The sequence below is a fragment of the Perognathus longimembris genome, chromosome 7, assembly GCF_023159225.1.
Source record: "Perognathus longimembris pacificus isolate PPM17 chromosome 7, ASM2315922v1, whole genome shotgun sequence".
NCBI lineage: Eukaryota > Metazoa > Chordata > Mammalia > Rodentia > Heteromyidae > Perognathus > Perognathus longimembris.
In genome coordinates, this window is record NC_063167.1 from 36063854 (window position 1) to 36080929 (window position 17076).

The 17076-nt window shown below is 40.9% G+C and overlaps 1 protein-coding gene across 2 annotated transcripts in view; it reads left to right on the plus strand.

Annotated features, from left to right (window-relative positions):
- Tceanc2 (transcription elongation factor A N-terminal and central domain containing 2) overlaps nucleotides 1-17076 on the plus strand; it is a 50011-nt gene that overhangs the window by 20654 nt on the left and 12281 nt on the right. For both annotated transcript variants that reach the window (XM_048351383.1, XM_048351384.1), the window contains exon 3: nucleotides 5130-5271. In XM_048351383.1, the coding sequence (XP_048207340.1) occupies nucleotides 5130-5271 (142 nt within the window). The remainder of the gene's footprint in view (nucleotides 1-5129; nucleotides 5272-17076) is intronic.

Below are 17076 nucleotides of genomic sequence, written 5' to 3' on the forward strand. Positions count from 1 at the left end.
GGAAGCATAAGTAAGAGGATTGTGATCCAGGCTGATCTAGGTATAAACATGAGGTCCTATTTGAAAAATAGCTTATGCCAAAAGGGCCAGAAGCATAGCTCAAGTAGTAGATAGAGCACCTGCCTAGCAAGTACCAGGCCCTGGACATCCTAGGGCCCTCAGGATTCCCATAGAAAATAATTCCCTTAAAATGAACTCATAACAAAAACTTACAAACTACATATAAGACAATAAATTGCCTAGAGAGACAATGAGTAGATAGATGTAATGAATTCTCTGTTGCCCCAAAATAAGAGATTGAAAAGTTTTAGAGACCTTAAACATGTTTGCAGTGTTCACAGAGCCCCCCCCCCAAAAAAAAAAGAAATAGAAATCATAAGAATGGAGTAGTATGGAAAGAGAACAAGCAAGCTTAGCAGAAAAAAAAGCTAAACAACAATAACAAAACTTGTCCAATGAGGGAAAATGTATTTATGATGCAGGTTAAAAAAATAAGCTAATAGGGGCTGGGAATATGGCCTAGTGGCAAGAGTGCTTGCCTTGTATACATGAAGCCCAGGGTTCAATTCCCCAGCACCACATATATAGAAAATGGCCAGAAGTGGCACTGTGGCTCAAGTGGCAGTGTGCTAGCCTTGAACAAAAAGAAGCCAGGGACAGTGCTCAGGCCCTGAGTCCAAGGCCCAGGACTGGCAAAAAATAAAAATTAAAAAAAAATAAGCTAATAGCTAAAGGGAGAAATAGTGAATTGGAGAAATAAAAGGACAAATATGAAAGAAAAGGTATATAATCATTGTTTGTTTTTTTTAAGTAGAGTTCATGAATAGGTTTGAAGTAGAATTTTTTAAGAGGGTCATGAGAAGACTGATCAGATTTTATTGAGACTACATGCATCTTTAAAATTTCAAGAGGAAACACTAAAACAAAACAAGTATAATGTCTAACTTGCAAATTATAAAGTTAAAACAAGCTTAAACTCAGGGTGGTGCACAGCCGTAATTTCAGCACTCTTCAGGCTGAGTCATGAGAATCTAGAGTTCAAGGCCAGCCGGGTATACATAGTGGAACCCTATTTCAAAACACCAAACTAATCAACCAAATAAACTAAATATGCTATTAAAAGATAGAGAATCTTAGAGGTAGAGATGGAGAAGCAATATAAAATTAGCCATAGGCTATTTAAACCATAATAATCCAGAAAAGTTGAAAGTAAAAGAATGAAAGACCGTTCACATACACACACACACAAAACCCCACAAAAACCAAAAAGCTGGGCTGGGAATATGGCCTAGTGGCAAGAGTGCTTGCCTCATATACATGAAGCCCTGGGTTCGATTCCCCAGCACCACATATATAGAAAATGGCCAGAGGTGGCGCTGTGGCTCAAGTGGCAGAGTGCTAGCCTTGAGCAGAAAAGCCAGGGACAGTGCTCAGTGAGTCCAAGGCCTAGGACTGGCAAAAAATAACCACAACAAAAAACCCAAAAACTGTATCACAGTCAGAGTTCATTGAAGCTTTTTTTTCTTTCTTTTTTTTTTTTTTTTTTTTGCCAATCCTGGGGCTTGAACTCAGGGCCTGACCACTGTCCTTGGCTTCTTTTTGCTCAAGGTAGCACTCTACCTCTTGAGACACAGTGCCACTTCTGGCTTTTTTTGTTTTTGTTTTTGCTTATGTGGTACTGAGAATTGAACCCAGGGCTTCATGCATGCTAGGCAAGCACTTTACCACTAGGCCATATTCCCAGCCCCTGAAGCAATTTTCATAGTAGGAAAACTATAGGTGAAAGAAATCCTCGGTATCCATTAAGAGAATCAATTTCATGGTCTTAAGGTATTTGTATATAAAATAATGGAGTATTCTCTGATGCAACCAAGTGGATTAACTGGGATTATATGTATCAATTTGGATGAATCAAGAAGATACACTGAGAAAAGTAAGATATTTATACTTCTTTCCAATAGAAAATTTCTCCTTACTTTATTTATTGTTCATGTGATTTAGCACCAGTAGTGATACTATTTTGTAATGTAGTAGATCATAGACAAGGGCATTGTCTCAGGTTTTGTTTTTGTACATTTTATCTCATTTTGATCGAGACTCTGAAGGCTGCGAGCAAAGCAGTAGATATGAAATAATATTCCTAAGCGAGCTTTTGGACTACCTGTGTGATATATGAAGAATAGTTTTAGAAATCTGAACCTTCCACCCACCATAGGCTATAAAAAGAGGTGAGGCTGAAGCCCACAGGGCGAGGGAGTTCCTTTGGGTGGAGTGAATGCTGCGCTGTGGTTTCACTTGAGGAACTTGACTTCAGTTCCTGGTTGGTGAGCACAGGCACTGTCCTGTACTTGGTTGGGAAAGTCTAAAGACAGAGACAGTGACTGGCTGAAGACAGCCAGAGTAGGCCATTGCAAAAATGGCAATTATGGGAGAAAATGTCTCTGGCCTGGAGTTGAATGAGGGTAGCCAGGTTCACAGGAGCCTTGGAAGGATTCTGAGACCCTACAGAGAGTTCACACTGTGAAGTGTGTTGCCAAAATAGGAGTCTGAGGGGGGGACTGAAGTGGCTGGCTGGAAGAAGCATTGCCCCACATCGTGGGTACTTGTCAATAGTTTTCAGCAGTGGGGGCTCTCCAAAGGACTACAAAAGCCACCCTGTGAGAAAAAGAGAGGCAGCCTTAAATATCTGCCAGTTCAGAGAGCACCAAAACTTGATTAGCACAGTATTGCAACAGAAAGCAAAGCTTTTCCTTTTCCCAGCTTTGAACTTGGAGGGCTTAGAAACAAAAGCAAACAAGAAGATTACCAGAGGTGGGTGTAGGAAGTGGTAGGATGGGGCAGGACTGGGAAATAGGGGAGTCAAATACTCTCCTCCACCCTGGGCTTCTAGGCTGAAAGCTTCCCTCCAAGGGCAAGAGATGAGAATCATTTTACCAAACTGTCATATCAAAATTGTGTACTTAAAAGCATATAAATTTCTGGGTGTTAGTGGCTCATGCCTGTAATCCTAGCTACTCAGGAGGCTGAGGTCTGAGGACTGTAGTTCAAAGCCAGCCCAGGCAGAACAGTGTGACTCTTACCTCAACTACCAAAAACCCAGAAGTAAACTTGTGGCTCAACTGGTGGACTGCTAGCCTTTAGCAAAAAAAAAAAAATCTCAGGTATAGTACTCAGGCCCTGAGCTCAAGCCCCAAGATCAGAGCACATGTGCGTGTGGACACACACACACACACACACACACACACACACACATACACACACACACAGTGTACGAAAACCTAAGCATAGGGGCTGGGAATATGGCCTAGTGGTAGAGTGCTTGTGTTGTATACATGAAGCACTGGGTTCGATTCCTCAGCACCACATATATAGAAAAAGCCAGAAGTGGAGCTGTGGCTCAAGCGGTAGAGTGCTACCCTTGGGCAAAAAGAAGCCAAGGACAGTGGTCAGGCCCTGAGTTTAAGCCCCATGACCGGCAAACAACAACAACAACAACAAAAACCAAAGCATATATCTTGAGGAACTTCTACACTGCAAATGTATCCGCATACTGATCAAGAAACCTTACCAGGATCCCAGAAACCCTATGCTCCTTTCTAATTCCTAGCAGCCCACCTCCCTGGAGCTAATAATGATCCAAAGCAAGTTTCGTTATTTTGTGATTATAAAAGCAATTTTAAATTTTGTCCTCTACTTTGTTCTTTTTATTAAGTTCTTAGTTGAGGACTAATGTAGAGAACTCCGAAGCTGAGCTGTGAAACCGGGAAAAGGTTTGAGAGTTTGGAATGCCACCACAACAGAATTCAGAATGCTGACAGCTGGCCATGGAAGGGTTAAAACAGTCAGCTCTGGAGAAGATGAAGAGACTGGGGTGTTGCAAAGCGCCCCCTCTCCCCAGCCCCTTTTACTTAGGCTAGCCACTGTGCTGAGGACCTTGTAGGTTGGACGGAAAAAAGACCTTCACAGCTTAACCTTGGGCTAGATAAGTGGACATCGTATCTGGACCTCCTGTCTCAAAAGAATAAGGGAATCAGTGTCTCTTGCAAACTGTTTTTTCTATGATTATAATATTAATATAGGTGCTTTATGTTTTGCATGTATCCATGGTAACCTTCCCTGTGTGAACTCAAATAAATATGCTTGCTTGTGGGGGCCAAGTGCCAGAGGGCCTTGCGACCCCTGGTCCCTGTTGAGTCTCATCTCATCTCTCTCTCTATCTCTGCCTTTTCTAATTTTCTTCAGCCTGGTGTCTTGTCATGCTGCCTCTGGTTGTGGTTAGCAACAACCTAGGCTATGGCTCTACCAAGTGGTACAATACTTGCTTAGAAAGCATGAGTACTTGAGTTCAAATCCCAGCACCACCAGAAAAATTTCTTAGCTGAAATACTTTTAAAACTATAGAGAAGTTGCATCATAGTACAAAGAACTTTTTTATTTCTTTACCCATATTCCTTAATTGCTAATATTTTACTCTTAATGGGAAAGAGCATACCAGCTTTTAAGATTGTCATTTCTGGAAAGGGAAGGAAGGAAATTAACTTTGGTGAAGGTTGTAAGGGGACTTAAATTTTATACTATTTTACAGGGAATGGCAAAGTATTAGCCTTTTCCATTTTAACTTATGGGTTACTCTATATAGTTTTCTATGTGTTTGAAGTTTTAAAGAATTCCTTCAAAATGGAAGATTTGAGTTTTCCCCTCTGGAAAGTGGGAGACTTGAAGAGTGCTTTGTACTGTTGAAATAAATATATCTTTATGACTTCTCTGCTCTGTCCTTGCATATGAATTAAGACTCTCTTAAGTGAGCAATAAGGTTGATTCACCTCAGCATCATTTTTCTTTTTTTTCTCTTCCTTATTACCTCTCACTGCTAAGTGCCCAGTGGTGTCTGACATAGTAAGATTAAAACTTGCACTTTTCCTAATAGATACAACTCTTCCTGATTTGCAGTGAGCAGGGACCTGCTTTTAAGCAATTACCCCTCATTTGGGGCCATCAGACACACTGTGCTTTGGTTCAGGTCATAATCAATAATTCATATGTCAATAGGAACCCCATTAGCTCAGGTGAAGGCAGATGTCTTTCTAATGAAAATGTTCCATTTTCCAAATGACTTTTCTTTTTCTCAGAGAGTTGTGGTTGTAGAAGATATAAAAAGATGGAAAACTATGTTGGAGCTTCCTGACCAAACCAAAGAGAATCTAGTTGAAGCCTTACAAGAATTAAAGAAGAAGATACCCTCCAGGGAAATATTAAAATCAACAAGGATAGGTATGTGCCTAATTTTATGACACATCCTTCTATTGTGTCTCCTTTTTTCCCCCTTTCTACCTTCTTTGAAGTAGTGTCTACCCTATCTGGGAAAAGACCATTGTTATATGGCCTAGTGGTAAAGTGCTCGCCTCGCATACATGAAGCTCTGGGTTTGATTCCTCAGCACCACATATATAGAAAAAAGCCAGAAGTGGCGCTGTGGCTCAAGTAGAGTGCTAGCCTTGAGCAAAAAGAAGCCAGGGACAGTGCTCAGGCCCTGAGTCCACGCCCCAGGACTGGCAACAAAAACAAAACAAAACAAATTGTTTCAGATACGTTCTATTGACCATGAGCCAATACTTTAGTAACATATAGTAAAAATGACAAGAAAAGTGAAATTGATAATTTATAGTATACAAACCTCAATTTTAAAATTAGACTCAACAAATGTAAAATTATTCTATCAAATTTCTATAAGTTTACAAATGTGTATGTTCATTTTTTTGGTATTTAACTTTATGAATTTGTAACTGACAATGATCTACAGGCAACATTTTGAGTGTGGTATGCAAAATGAAGAGACCTCAGGAAACTTAGGATTTGGTCAGAGAGATAACAATGTGGACAGATGGAGGAGTGAAATCCAGTAGGTTATAAATAAACACATAAATAATATTCTGAGCACTCTTCCATTGTGGACAAGCATTATGCTGTCCCAAAAGAAAGAACAATCACTTAGATCTGGGGAATTTAAAAAGACATTATAGAAGAGTCATGTTGGTTAATTCTTGAAACAGCTTTTCTGTCTTGAGTTGAAATAAAGCAAGCTGATAGCAACATTTGCTTTCCACTGTGTCATTTATTGTAGGTTTGGAGATATTTCAAAGGTAAGTGAGGGAGGTTGAATTGCCATTTTAGTACAGTACACAACTGTGGATAATATGCAAGGGAGGACCAACATGTGTTCCTCAAGCTGCTCCCGAGTCTCCAGGGAGCCCAGGGCAGTCGATCACAGCTGCTGCGCTTGCCCTCGGTAGTGCAGCCAGGGCCTTGCCTGCCTCTTCCTGACCTCTTGTTCTGAGAAGGAGGAGAGAAAGCAGCTTCCCCCTGGCACTAACAGCTGGGAAGGACTGTGTAGAATCCCCAGGAGGACCCCCAAGAGTTTTAGAGTTGCACCCCTGTAATATAAACCAGAATTGGAGAAAATTAGATGCTTAAAAAACATAAAACCCTATCATTATAGCCATGGAGACTCTCCCATCTGCTGCTAGATTTCCTGTCTTTATAGGTTGTGGTCACTAGAGGGCAATAAGACCATTCATATGAGCTGATGAGGTATCTCCACCAGTAGAGGGTACTAGTGATTAATATTTTATGACATGTATGTGTACATATATATATGTTTATATTTAGGCACATGCCACAAATACCATGCATGATCAGATCTAACATATCAACATAATAAACTAGAATTTCCCTACAAATGCATATTACAGGTAGTAATTTTCAAAAGATTTCTATTTGGCCTTTGAGTACAATAGTGTTTTCAAGAACGGGTGTGTCTGATGTTCGGAGAAGCATAATGTTCAAGAAGCATAATGAAATTGCAGTGGTGCTTGACTTAGAAGGACTGGAAACCATCCAACTTTTGGATCTTGACCTACCCAGTTCTTTCCATGTAGCCTTCTACATGGAATACAGGGGTTTCTTGATTCTGAGTTAAACCCTTTGTGATACTTGGAGATTTCATTTGGATTGTTCTTGAGAGTATTTATAGTCTCCAATGGTTAGCCTTCCAGCTTGACTCTGTCCTGTGAACAGGATATTAGTAAGATACAAATATTTACTGAGCACCTTTTTTGTACTGGGAACTGTGCTGGCACAATAACGAAAGAAAAGTAATGGCCCCATCTCTTTGGAACCTGCAGTCTAGAGGAAAGGCATGAAAGTTAACAAGACTTTGTCATACAGTGATAAGTGATCTGAAGATAGGGAGGAGTTAGCTAACTGTGTATGTGTTAGGAGAAAGGGGGAAAGTGTTAAGACTGTGGCAGGCAGGGGATACATCATGTAAATTCTAAAAAGGTAGAGGTGGGAGAAAATGTTTTGCCTTCCAGAAACTCAGATTTATTTGGTGCATTTGAAATGAAATATGCTAACAAGAACGTGGCAAGAAGTGTGGCTGGAGACAGTCTGGACCAGATGGAAAAGGCTTTTTGTAAGCCATCAGAACTCTGGTTTTGGCAATGTATTAGGTATCTGTCACTGTGTAAAAATTACCCTAAAAAATAGCTGCTTGAGACAACGTTTATTATTTCACATAGTTTTTCTGAGAGTTAGCAGTCCATGAGCAACTTACCTAGACAGTTCTAGCTCATGGGTAGCTTTTAAGAGGTTGCAAGCTATTAGCTAAGACAGCAGTCATCCAAGGTGAGACCAGGGCTTGAGGATCAGCTTCCAAAATGGTATATGCACAGGATTGTCTTAGTTCTTCATTGTGTGGGCCTCTGTCTAGGGCTGTCATGATATGGCAGCTGTCCTTCTCAGATTGTGATCCAAGAGAGAACAAGAAAACAAGAGAACAATCATATGGAAGTTAGTTTCTTGTGTAGCCTAATTTCAGAAGTGATGCACTATCGTATCCATCATATAACTCTGTTAGACCAATGTTGATACCATTTGAAAGGCAGCTATACAAGGTGTGGATACTAGAGGATGAGACCGTCTGGGGGCGATCTTGTAGACACTTCTCAAACTTGAAAACAAACTTTGTTTTGTTGAAAAAAAATTTCAGCCATTATCTCTTAATTTAAAAATACTTCCCTATGCTTGCTTTGGCCGCATACATACTAAAAATAAGAATGAAACAAAGGTTAGCATGGCCTGTGAACAAGGACAGGCAAATATGTGAAGCATTCCATATATTATTGGTGGTGGTAGTGGTGGTGGTGGTCATGAGGCTTGAACTCAGGCCCTGGGCGCTGTTCCTGAACTCTTTTTTACTCAAGGCTATTGCTCTATGACTTTGAGCCACAGCACCACTTTCAGATTTCTGGTGGCTAATTGGAGATAAAAGTCTCAAGGACTTTCTTCCAGTGCTGGCTTTGAACCACAATCCTCAGATCTCAGCCTCTCGAGTAGCTAGAATTATAGTCAGAAGCCATCAGTGCCTGGTTTTCCTTATTTTTTTAAAAGTGTCTCCCATTTACTTGTCCATTTCCTTTTGGTAGTATTGGGATTTGAACTCAGGGCTTTGTGCTTGCTCTGCAGGCTCTCTTCTACTGAGTTTCACTTCTAACCATGTCTCCCTTAATTATCCTAGCCCTTCCTTCTTAGATCCTACAGTTAGAATTATTTTAAGCCTTCTATTTTCTAAATTCTATAGCTGTTTCTGTAGCCAATTACAGCCAATTTTATGGCATTCTCCGCCATAATTTTTCTGTCTCTCACAGCATTCTAGGTAGTTTATTCTGATATTTCTTCCAACCTACTAATTCTTTCTTCAGTTGACTCTAACCCATTTATTAAGCTCATTTCAAAAGCTGCTTTTCATTTTTGCAAGTTTGCTCTTTCCTCTAAATCTGACTCTTGTCAATGCTATTTGTATATTATGATTATATTTTTATTTCTTTGAAACATTTAGTACATAACTCTTCTGTATCATTCAGCAGGCTGTTCTAATATTGATAGTCCTTGGGGAGCTAAATCTGTTGTTTATTTAGTGTGTGTTGACTCTCATGGTGCTTGTTTTCCCTTGATCTTGTTGATTTTCAGTTGTGGACTTGTTATATTTTTCATCGTATAGGAATTCCACGAGGCTAAATTGGTGAAGCTTCCCTCTAAAGAGGATTAGCCTCTTGCTTTGTTTCTTCCAATAGTCAGTGGCCTAGGATACTTTAGCACATCTCAAAGATTCACCTCAATCAATATAGGAGTATCAGGATTAGTTTTCCCACCTACCATTAGCCCAAAGCCAAATATTTCAACAGCATTACTATTGATATCAGCTTTTAGGCTAGCCTTCTCTTCCCTGAGCTTGCTCTTCTCTGAGCCTGCTCTTTTGGCTACTGATTACTTTTTGGTTGGTGGGCATGAGATAGCTTTTGTCCCAAATCTAGCTATAACTGGAGTAAAATGGTAGCTTTGGCCTACTCTAAAGCCAGAGTGTTTACTTTTTATCCCCAAAGCAGTGCTGTTGTTATTCAAGAGTTTTTTGAATGAAGGAAAGACATTCAGATTTATTTTTATTTTATTTATTTATTTTTTTTTTGCCAGTCCTAGGGCTTGGACTCAGGGCCTGAGCACTGTCTCTGGCTTCTTTTTGCTCAAGGCTAGCACTCTACCACTTGAGCCACAGCGCTGACTTCTGGCTTTTTCTGTGTATGTGGTGCTGAGGAATTGAACCCAGGGCTTCTTGCATGCTAGGTTAGCACTCTACCACTAGGCCACATTCCCAGCTTGACAGATTTTTATTATTATTTTTACTGGTCCTGGGGCTTGAACTCTGGGCCTGGGCCTATCCCTGAGCTTTTGTACTCTGTGCTTCCACTTGAGCCATGGCTACACTTCCAGCTATTCCTGTGATTAACTGGAGTTAAGAGTCCTCCTGACTAGCTTCAAACTGCAATCCTCATCAAATCTCAGCCTTCTGATTAGCTAGGATTAAATGCGTGAGCCACTAGGGCCTGGCTCAGAGTTTTATTTTAGAAAAATCTGTTTCTGATGTGGGAAAGTGTTGCAAAGAAGCAAACCTAGTGGTAGAAAGCTCAGCTAGGAAGCTGCTAAAACATCTGGATAAGACACGAGAGTGGGGCTGGGAATATGGTTTAGTGGCAAGAGTGCTTGACTTGTATACATGAAGCCCTGGGTTCAATTCCCCAGCACCACACTTACAGAAACAGCCAGAAGTGGCGCTGTGGCTCAAGTGGCAGAGTGCTATCCTTGAGCAAAGAGAAGCCAGGGACAGTGTTCAGGCCCTGAGTCCAAGACCCAAGACTGGCAAAAAACCAAAAAGACACGAGAGTGCCATGGGACTGATAGTGGTAGAGGTGCAGAAATGTAGTTGGAATAAACAGATATACATGTGATACAATCCAGAACATTTAGAGGATGATTGGATGTTGGGAATTATGATGGAGGTGGGGGAGGCAGAAGCGTAGGTGTCTGGTATGAACAAGTAAGTATGGTAGTATTACTATAGCAATACAGAACAGCAGGTTTGAGGGTGAGGAAATAGTAAGTTCAGTTTTAGACTTACTATGTTTGGCATTCTATAAAATATTCTAGAGGAAATGTCCCTCAGGATGTTGGATGTACAGGCTGAAACTAAGGAAAGATTGTAACTATGTATGTGTAAGTTATTAGCAGTAAATGGTTAGGAATTGAGGCGGTGAAAATAGATAAGCTTTTCCAGAGAAGTATATAAGAAAAGCAAAAGCTTGGCTTGTTGATACATGTCTACAATCTCAGCAGTCAGGAGGTTGAAACAGCAGGATCATGAGTTTGAGGTTAGCCTAGGTTATATAGTGATCTCCAAGCTAACTTGAACTACATAGTGAGACTCTGTCTCAGAAAACAAAAATGAAAGAACAGAATGAAGCCCAAATTCCTGAAGCACACCAATATTTAAGGGATTTGTAAGGAGACTGAGAAAGTGTGACCAGAGGGACAAAAAGGAAACAAACGATGATACTGTCATAGGATGCAAAGGAAATAGTGTTTTTCAGGGGCAGAGGAAATTGATCAACGGTGTCTGTGGCTGTGAAGGGGCCAAATAAACTTAATCTAAAAGCTGTACATTAGGCTGGGCACCAGTGGCTCAAGCTTGTAATCCTAGCTACTCAGGGGGCTGAGATTTGAGGATTACAGTTCAAAGTCAACCTGGGCAGGAAAGTCCATGAGACTCATCTCCAATTAACCACCAAAATGCCTAAAGTGAAGCTATGACTCAAGTGGTAGAGCCCTAGATTTGAGCAAAAAGCCAATGGGTAACATCCAAGCCTTACGTTCAAACCCCAGTATTGCTACAAGGGGGGAAAAAAGGAGAGGGAGAGAGGGGTCCTGTTGATTGTATAAGGAAGAAAGACCTAAAAATCTGAGAACAGCAAGTTAGAATCTAGGATGCATGGCCAGGATGGGCAAGAGCAGGTAGAGATAGGACTTAATTATAAAGAAACGGAAAAGCTCACTGATTGGGTCTGTGTTTACTATTGTGTATTTTTCAGAACTCTAGTAAAGTGTCCCGTGAACAAAGGCAGATCAGCTGGAAAATTCTGCATTACTGTCTCCTCTCCCTTGGAGATTTTTAGTTTAATTTCTCATGCAAATAGGCTGAGAAATCTCACAACAAAGAAATCTGTGCTGGGGATGAGCTCAGTGTTTAGAGCTCTTGCCTAGCTGATAGTAGCCAGGGGCTTCTGTCCTCTGCACTACAAATGAAGAGACAAAAGCAACAAAAATGTGTTTGATTTTGTTTTATTTAGTGTTAGCGTTGTCCCCCCCCCCCCAAAAAAAAAAAACAACTTACTGGAACCATTAAATGTTTTTAAGCTATAGATTGATATGGTTATAGGGCTTCTGGTGGCCAAGAGAAGAATGTATAGGAGAGGAGTGATACAAGAGAAAGGGAAATAGAGTAGGAAGTCATTCCAACATTCATTATTCATTCAACTAATACTTATTGAATTCCCACTTTGTGCCAGTTGCTGTTGGGGGGGGAGGTGCCTGGGGTTGACAGAATAAAACCCCTAATAGTGTGAAGTTTCCCTTCTTTACAGGAAGTAAAGAAGCAGCATAAGCACATTGTGTATGTTAGATGATGATAACTGCTGTGGAAAAGGGAAAAGAGGGACAGGTGCAGTGGGGGGGGTGGGGTGACTGTGGATGAACAGAGAGGAATGAGGGCAATGGAGTGAATCATGGGGCCCAGGGCATGGCTGTGCTTGTTGAGGTGAGTCATTGATCACATGGAGGACCCAGAGAGTAGTGAAGAGAACCTGCTCCTTAGAGAGAACTCAAGAAGGGGCTGGACCTAACAACTGCCCTTGGAAGTGGGGGAACTGTAGCACCCCAATGCCTCTCACACTGCTACCATTGTTACTGTCTGCACTGGCCCTCTCTGCCTCTAGATATGCACAAATCTTCCCTTTTAATTGTCTTTGCCACCTTTTCCATACACTGTTTTTCTCTTTTTCCTTTGCAGATTCATTTAAAACTAATGACACTCACAACTCACATTTCTGGCCCTCCCACTTTTTTATGAAAACCTTTCCAAGCTGGCTTCCATCACAGTCAGTCTTCTCTCTCTGGACACAAGTGATTTCATTCTATCCAGAGTTATTGGTGCTGTCTCAGTTCTCTTCCCAGAATTGTGAGTTTGACAGTATCAGTGATTCTTCTTTCTATTGACATAATGACACCTACCTGGCTGCGACTTCTGCATCTATTTTTAAACATTTTCCTGCAAAAACTTTATCTTTGTTTATAATTTCTTGGCTTTTGTTGTTGTTGTTATAGTTGTTGTTTGAGGTGTGGCTCATTATGTAGGCCAGGCTAGCAATGAATATGTGATCCTCCCACTTGCATATCTCTAGTGCTGGGATTGCAGGTGTGTAATACTATGCCAACTTCGGCTTATGATTTATTTAATTATTTACTTCTTACTTTTTATTTGCTAGACAGTAATATTATGCTATCAGGACTATGCTGTTTAATTTACCAATATGTTTTAAGCCTTAGTGTGGCATATTACTGAAGCTTAGAGAATGTGTGTCAAGGGAGTGAAAAATGACATGGGTGAATAAGATTATACATCACCTGTCTTGATCCATTTTTGAATCTTAGCGTTTTTTTTTTAAAGAAATGTTGTTCTGATAAATATCCCTACTATTTCCTAAAATCTTACCAATCTAACAAAGGTAGCCTCTTCATTTATTGTATAGAATGATTTTCCATGAGTTTATTGATACTCTCTTTCTGTCCTCTCTCTCTCTCTCATAAAGTGTTTGTGTTCTTATCAGTTTATTGGTGACATCTTAGAGTGTTTCTTACTTGTTTTTTGTGAGTTACCTAAATCCATTTAGCTGCCTCAATTTATAAACAAGGAATGTAAGACACATAGAGCTGAAGTGAGAGGCACAGAGATGAAGTGAGCACCCAGCTCTTTTGGGGCAGGGTTCCTTCCTGGTTAGCATACTGCCTTATGCCTTGGACCCCAGCCATATGTGCCTTTATTTTGTCAGACCTTCACTGTGGGTTCTGCCATCTGCTCAGACTTAACCCCTTTTAAATCAAAATTCAGTTATTTCTCTCTTTTACCTTAGATGGGAATTTTCTCCTAGTATTTCCTAGTATTTTCCTTAGTGTTTTTCTCTACCATATAAATTCTGTTAATGGAAATGTCCAGGATAGAAGAAGAAGTATGATTGAAGCTAAGATGAGAAATTTGACTATTTCTAGGAAATGTTTTCTTAAAATCATCCGAGTGGATACAGCTGAGTAAAAGGAAAGATCAAGGACTGGAGGACTGAACCTGAGGTAGTGTTTTCAGAGACCAAGGAAGTGAGGGGTCTCAGGGTTTCCCAGTGGTCTAGGAAGGTTAGAGGCAGCTGGGAAAAAAGCCTCTGGGCCTGGCATTCAGGCCTCGGTGAGTAGAACCTTTATTGTAAAAAACCAGCAAGCAAGGAGCATTGAAATAGCTGATAAGGCAGTAGGGTTAGTTAGGCCTTGCACTTGGCCTGGTGAGCAGGCATGTGCTACTTTACAGTACTATGTAATATGAGTGTAAGTTGTGTAATTATTTCCTCCATTTCACAAATAGGAAAATCCAAGCTTGGAGAGTTTAATTTGCCTCAAGTCAGATAACCAAATAATGTGATGGCACTACGATGTTCTTAGACTATGTGATATCCCCTCCTGAAACCCAAAGTTGCATGAAAGACTAAGTCAGGGTTTGGCAGAACTAAATTTCTTTCTGGAATCTCTAGGTGATGGTTGGTGTCCTTGTCCTTTCTGGTTTGTGAAAGCTGCCTGAATATCTTGGTTTGTCGTTTCCTTTTTCCAGCTTCAAAACTAGCAGGGTTAAATTGAATTCTCCTCATGTATTGTCTCTTGACCTAACCTTCTGCCTCTTATGCTTTTTTTTTCTTCCATCTTTAAGGATTGAGCCCACCTAGGAAACCGAGGCTAATCTCCTCCTCAGAGTCCTTAACCTTAACCATATTTGTGAAGTCTATTTTCCCACTTAAGATAACATAGCTACAGCTTCTGAGGACTAGTAAATGGACATATCTTGGGACCATTATTTTGTTTACTGTGATCCTCAGATTATACCATACAGTTCAGGCTCTGTGCTTTTGTTCACTTCACTTCTTGTGCCATTCCTGTCCCCTTGAGTCATTGTCAGTACTCAGGATAAATGCTGCCAATTTTGTGGTGTTCCCTTCCCAACTGAATTGACTTCTTCTGTCCTTCCCTCCTTGAGGTTCTTTTTCCTGTAGTTTCTTAGGACCTGTGACACTTTCATGTGTTCAGTTGTTTTCTCCTATGCTTAGACCTGCCTGGAGCCCCTCAGTCCTAGGTAATGACTGGTTTAACATCCTATTCCAATGCCCAGCATAGAGTCTGGTATATACCTAGTATTATACCTAGTATTTAGTAATATTTATTAAGTGAGCAAAAGACTGTTTCCACAAGGAATTTGTCTTAACAATGTTCTTAGATGCAGAAATCTCTTAACTTTAAACCCAGGGGTTTTGGCCCAAGTTATAGGACCAGCCAGGGCATTGCTTATTTTAAAACAGAAACTTCATGGAGCAAATAATGACTTTTTGCAGATCATTAACTTCCTTGATGTAGCTACTGACCAACTTATGACCTTAGGGAAAGGTTATGGGGCCTCATTTTTCCATCTGAACCAGGAGGAGAAAGGACAGTGTGATCACAGCATTGGCAGTATGACAGGGTAAAAGCAGGGGCATAAGTTGCTTATACTTGTAATCCTAGCTTCTCAGGAGGCTGAGATTTGAAGGTCATAGCTCAAATCCAGTGGAGGCATGAAAGTTTGTGACTCTTATTTACCAAAAAGCAGGAAGTGGAGCTCTGGCCCAAGTGATAGAGTGCTATCTTTGAGCAAAAGAAGCTTGGGACAGTGCCTAGGCCCTGAGTTGATATGTTAAATCTGAGACCCATATATCAAAGACTTGGGTCAGCAGATGATGGAATCTCTGGGAAATGGTTGTGACTGTTGAACATTGGGCTAGTTGGAGGAAGTAGATCATCGGGACACACTTTTGAAGGGAATATTGGAATACTCATCCTTTCTTCATTCTTTTTGCTTGAGAGAGCAGCTTTGTTCTATCACATGTTTTCTATAATGGTCTGCCTCACCACAGGCCCAGAAACAATGGAGTCAAGTGACTATAAACTGAAATCTCTGAACCATGAGCTCAAATAAATCTTTCCTCTTCAATTCATTTTCTCAGGTAATTGTCACAGCAGTGGAAAACTAGCACATTCTCTTAACTCATATAATCCTAAGAACAACCCTCCAAAGTAGGGGCTTACATAATTTCTGTCTTTCAGGTAAAGAAACTGAGGTACTGAGAGGCTAAGTAACTCAGGACACAGGGCAAAAGGAAGGGCTGGCTGAATGTCAATACATACCTAAACACACACTCACACATACTTTTCTGCCCAGGGCTGGTTTTTGTTGTTGTTGTTGTTTGCTTGTTTGTTTTTTGTTGTTTTTTTTATACCCCTGGTTTTGCAGTTTGAACTCAGGGCCTCATATTCTTACTCATTTTGCTTACTCACAGCTGTTGCTCTACCACTTGAGCCATGTCTCTAGCCCAGCTTTTTGCTAGTTAATTGGAGATGGTGTCTCATGGACATTTCTACCTTTCTGGATTTGTTTTTCTTCTGGTTCTAGAGTTTGAATTCTCAGGATAACATGTTCTTGTTCAGCTTGCTCACTGACAGCTAGTGCTCTACTACTTGAGCCATACCTCCAGCCCAGCTTCTTTTTTTCGCCTTAACATATACGTTCTGCCTCAAGATGTTTTCACTTTAGAGAGAAAATAGGTACTTAACTATTGTAGGCAGTGCTTGGGATATAGCTCTGGGTCAAGCTGGCAATTGTATAGACTGTATAAAATCCTGGGTTCAATCCCTAGCACCACATAAATAAATAAAGTAAGTAACTATTCTAGGTAGAGGGAACAATATGAGCTAAGACCAGACAGCATGACCCAAAACAAACATAGAAGGTGCTCTCTATAGATAGTACTTTATGCATGGAGAAAAGCTTGTGGGAAGACTAGGGATGAGAGGAAGAAGGAAGGAGGGCAAAATGGTGAGAGGTAAGGAGAAGAAGTCCCGGGACATCCAGAGATTTAATGATACATTTGGAAATTAGCTTAAGGGCAGCAGAGACTCTTTGAGGGGTTTTCAGTAAGGTTGTTAATCTGATCCAATTCATATCCCCCTCCCCCTCCCCCTCCCCCTCCCCCTCCCCCTCCTCCTCCTCCTCCTCCTCCTTCCTCCTTCTTCCTCCTTCTTCCTCCTCCTCCTTTTCCCCCCCTCTCCTCCTCCTCCTCCTCCTCCTCCTCCTCCTCCTCCTCCTCCTCCTCCTCCTCCTCCTTCTTCCTCCTTCTTCCTCCTCCTCCTTTTCCCCCCCTCCTCCTCCTCTTTCTCCTCTCTACCCCCAATGCTGGAATTTGAACTCAGGGCCTCCCATTCATTGGACAAACTCTTTTCCACCAATTTATACTCCCACACCTGTCAAACTGTCTTGAAACAGTCATTTTGGCTTCAGTTTAGAGGATG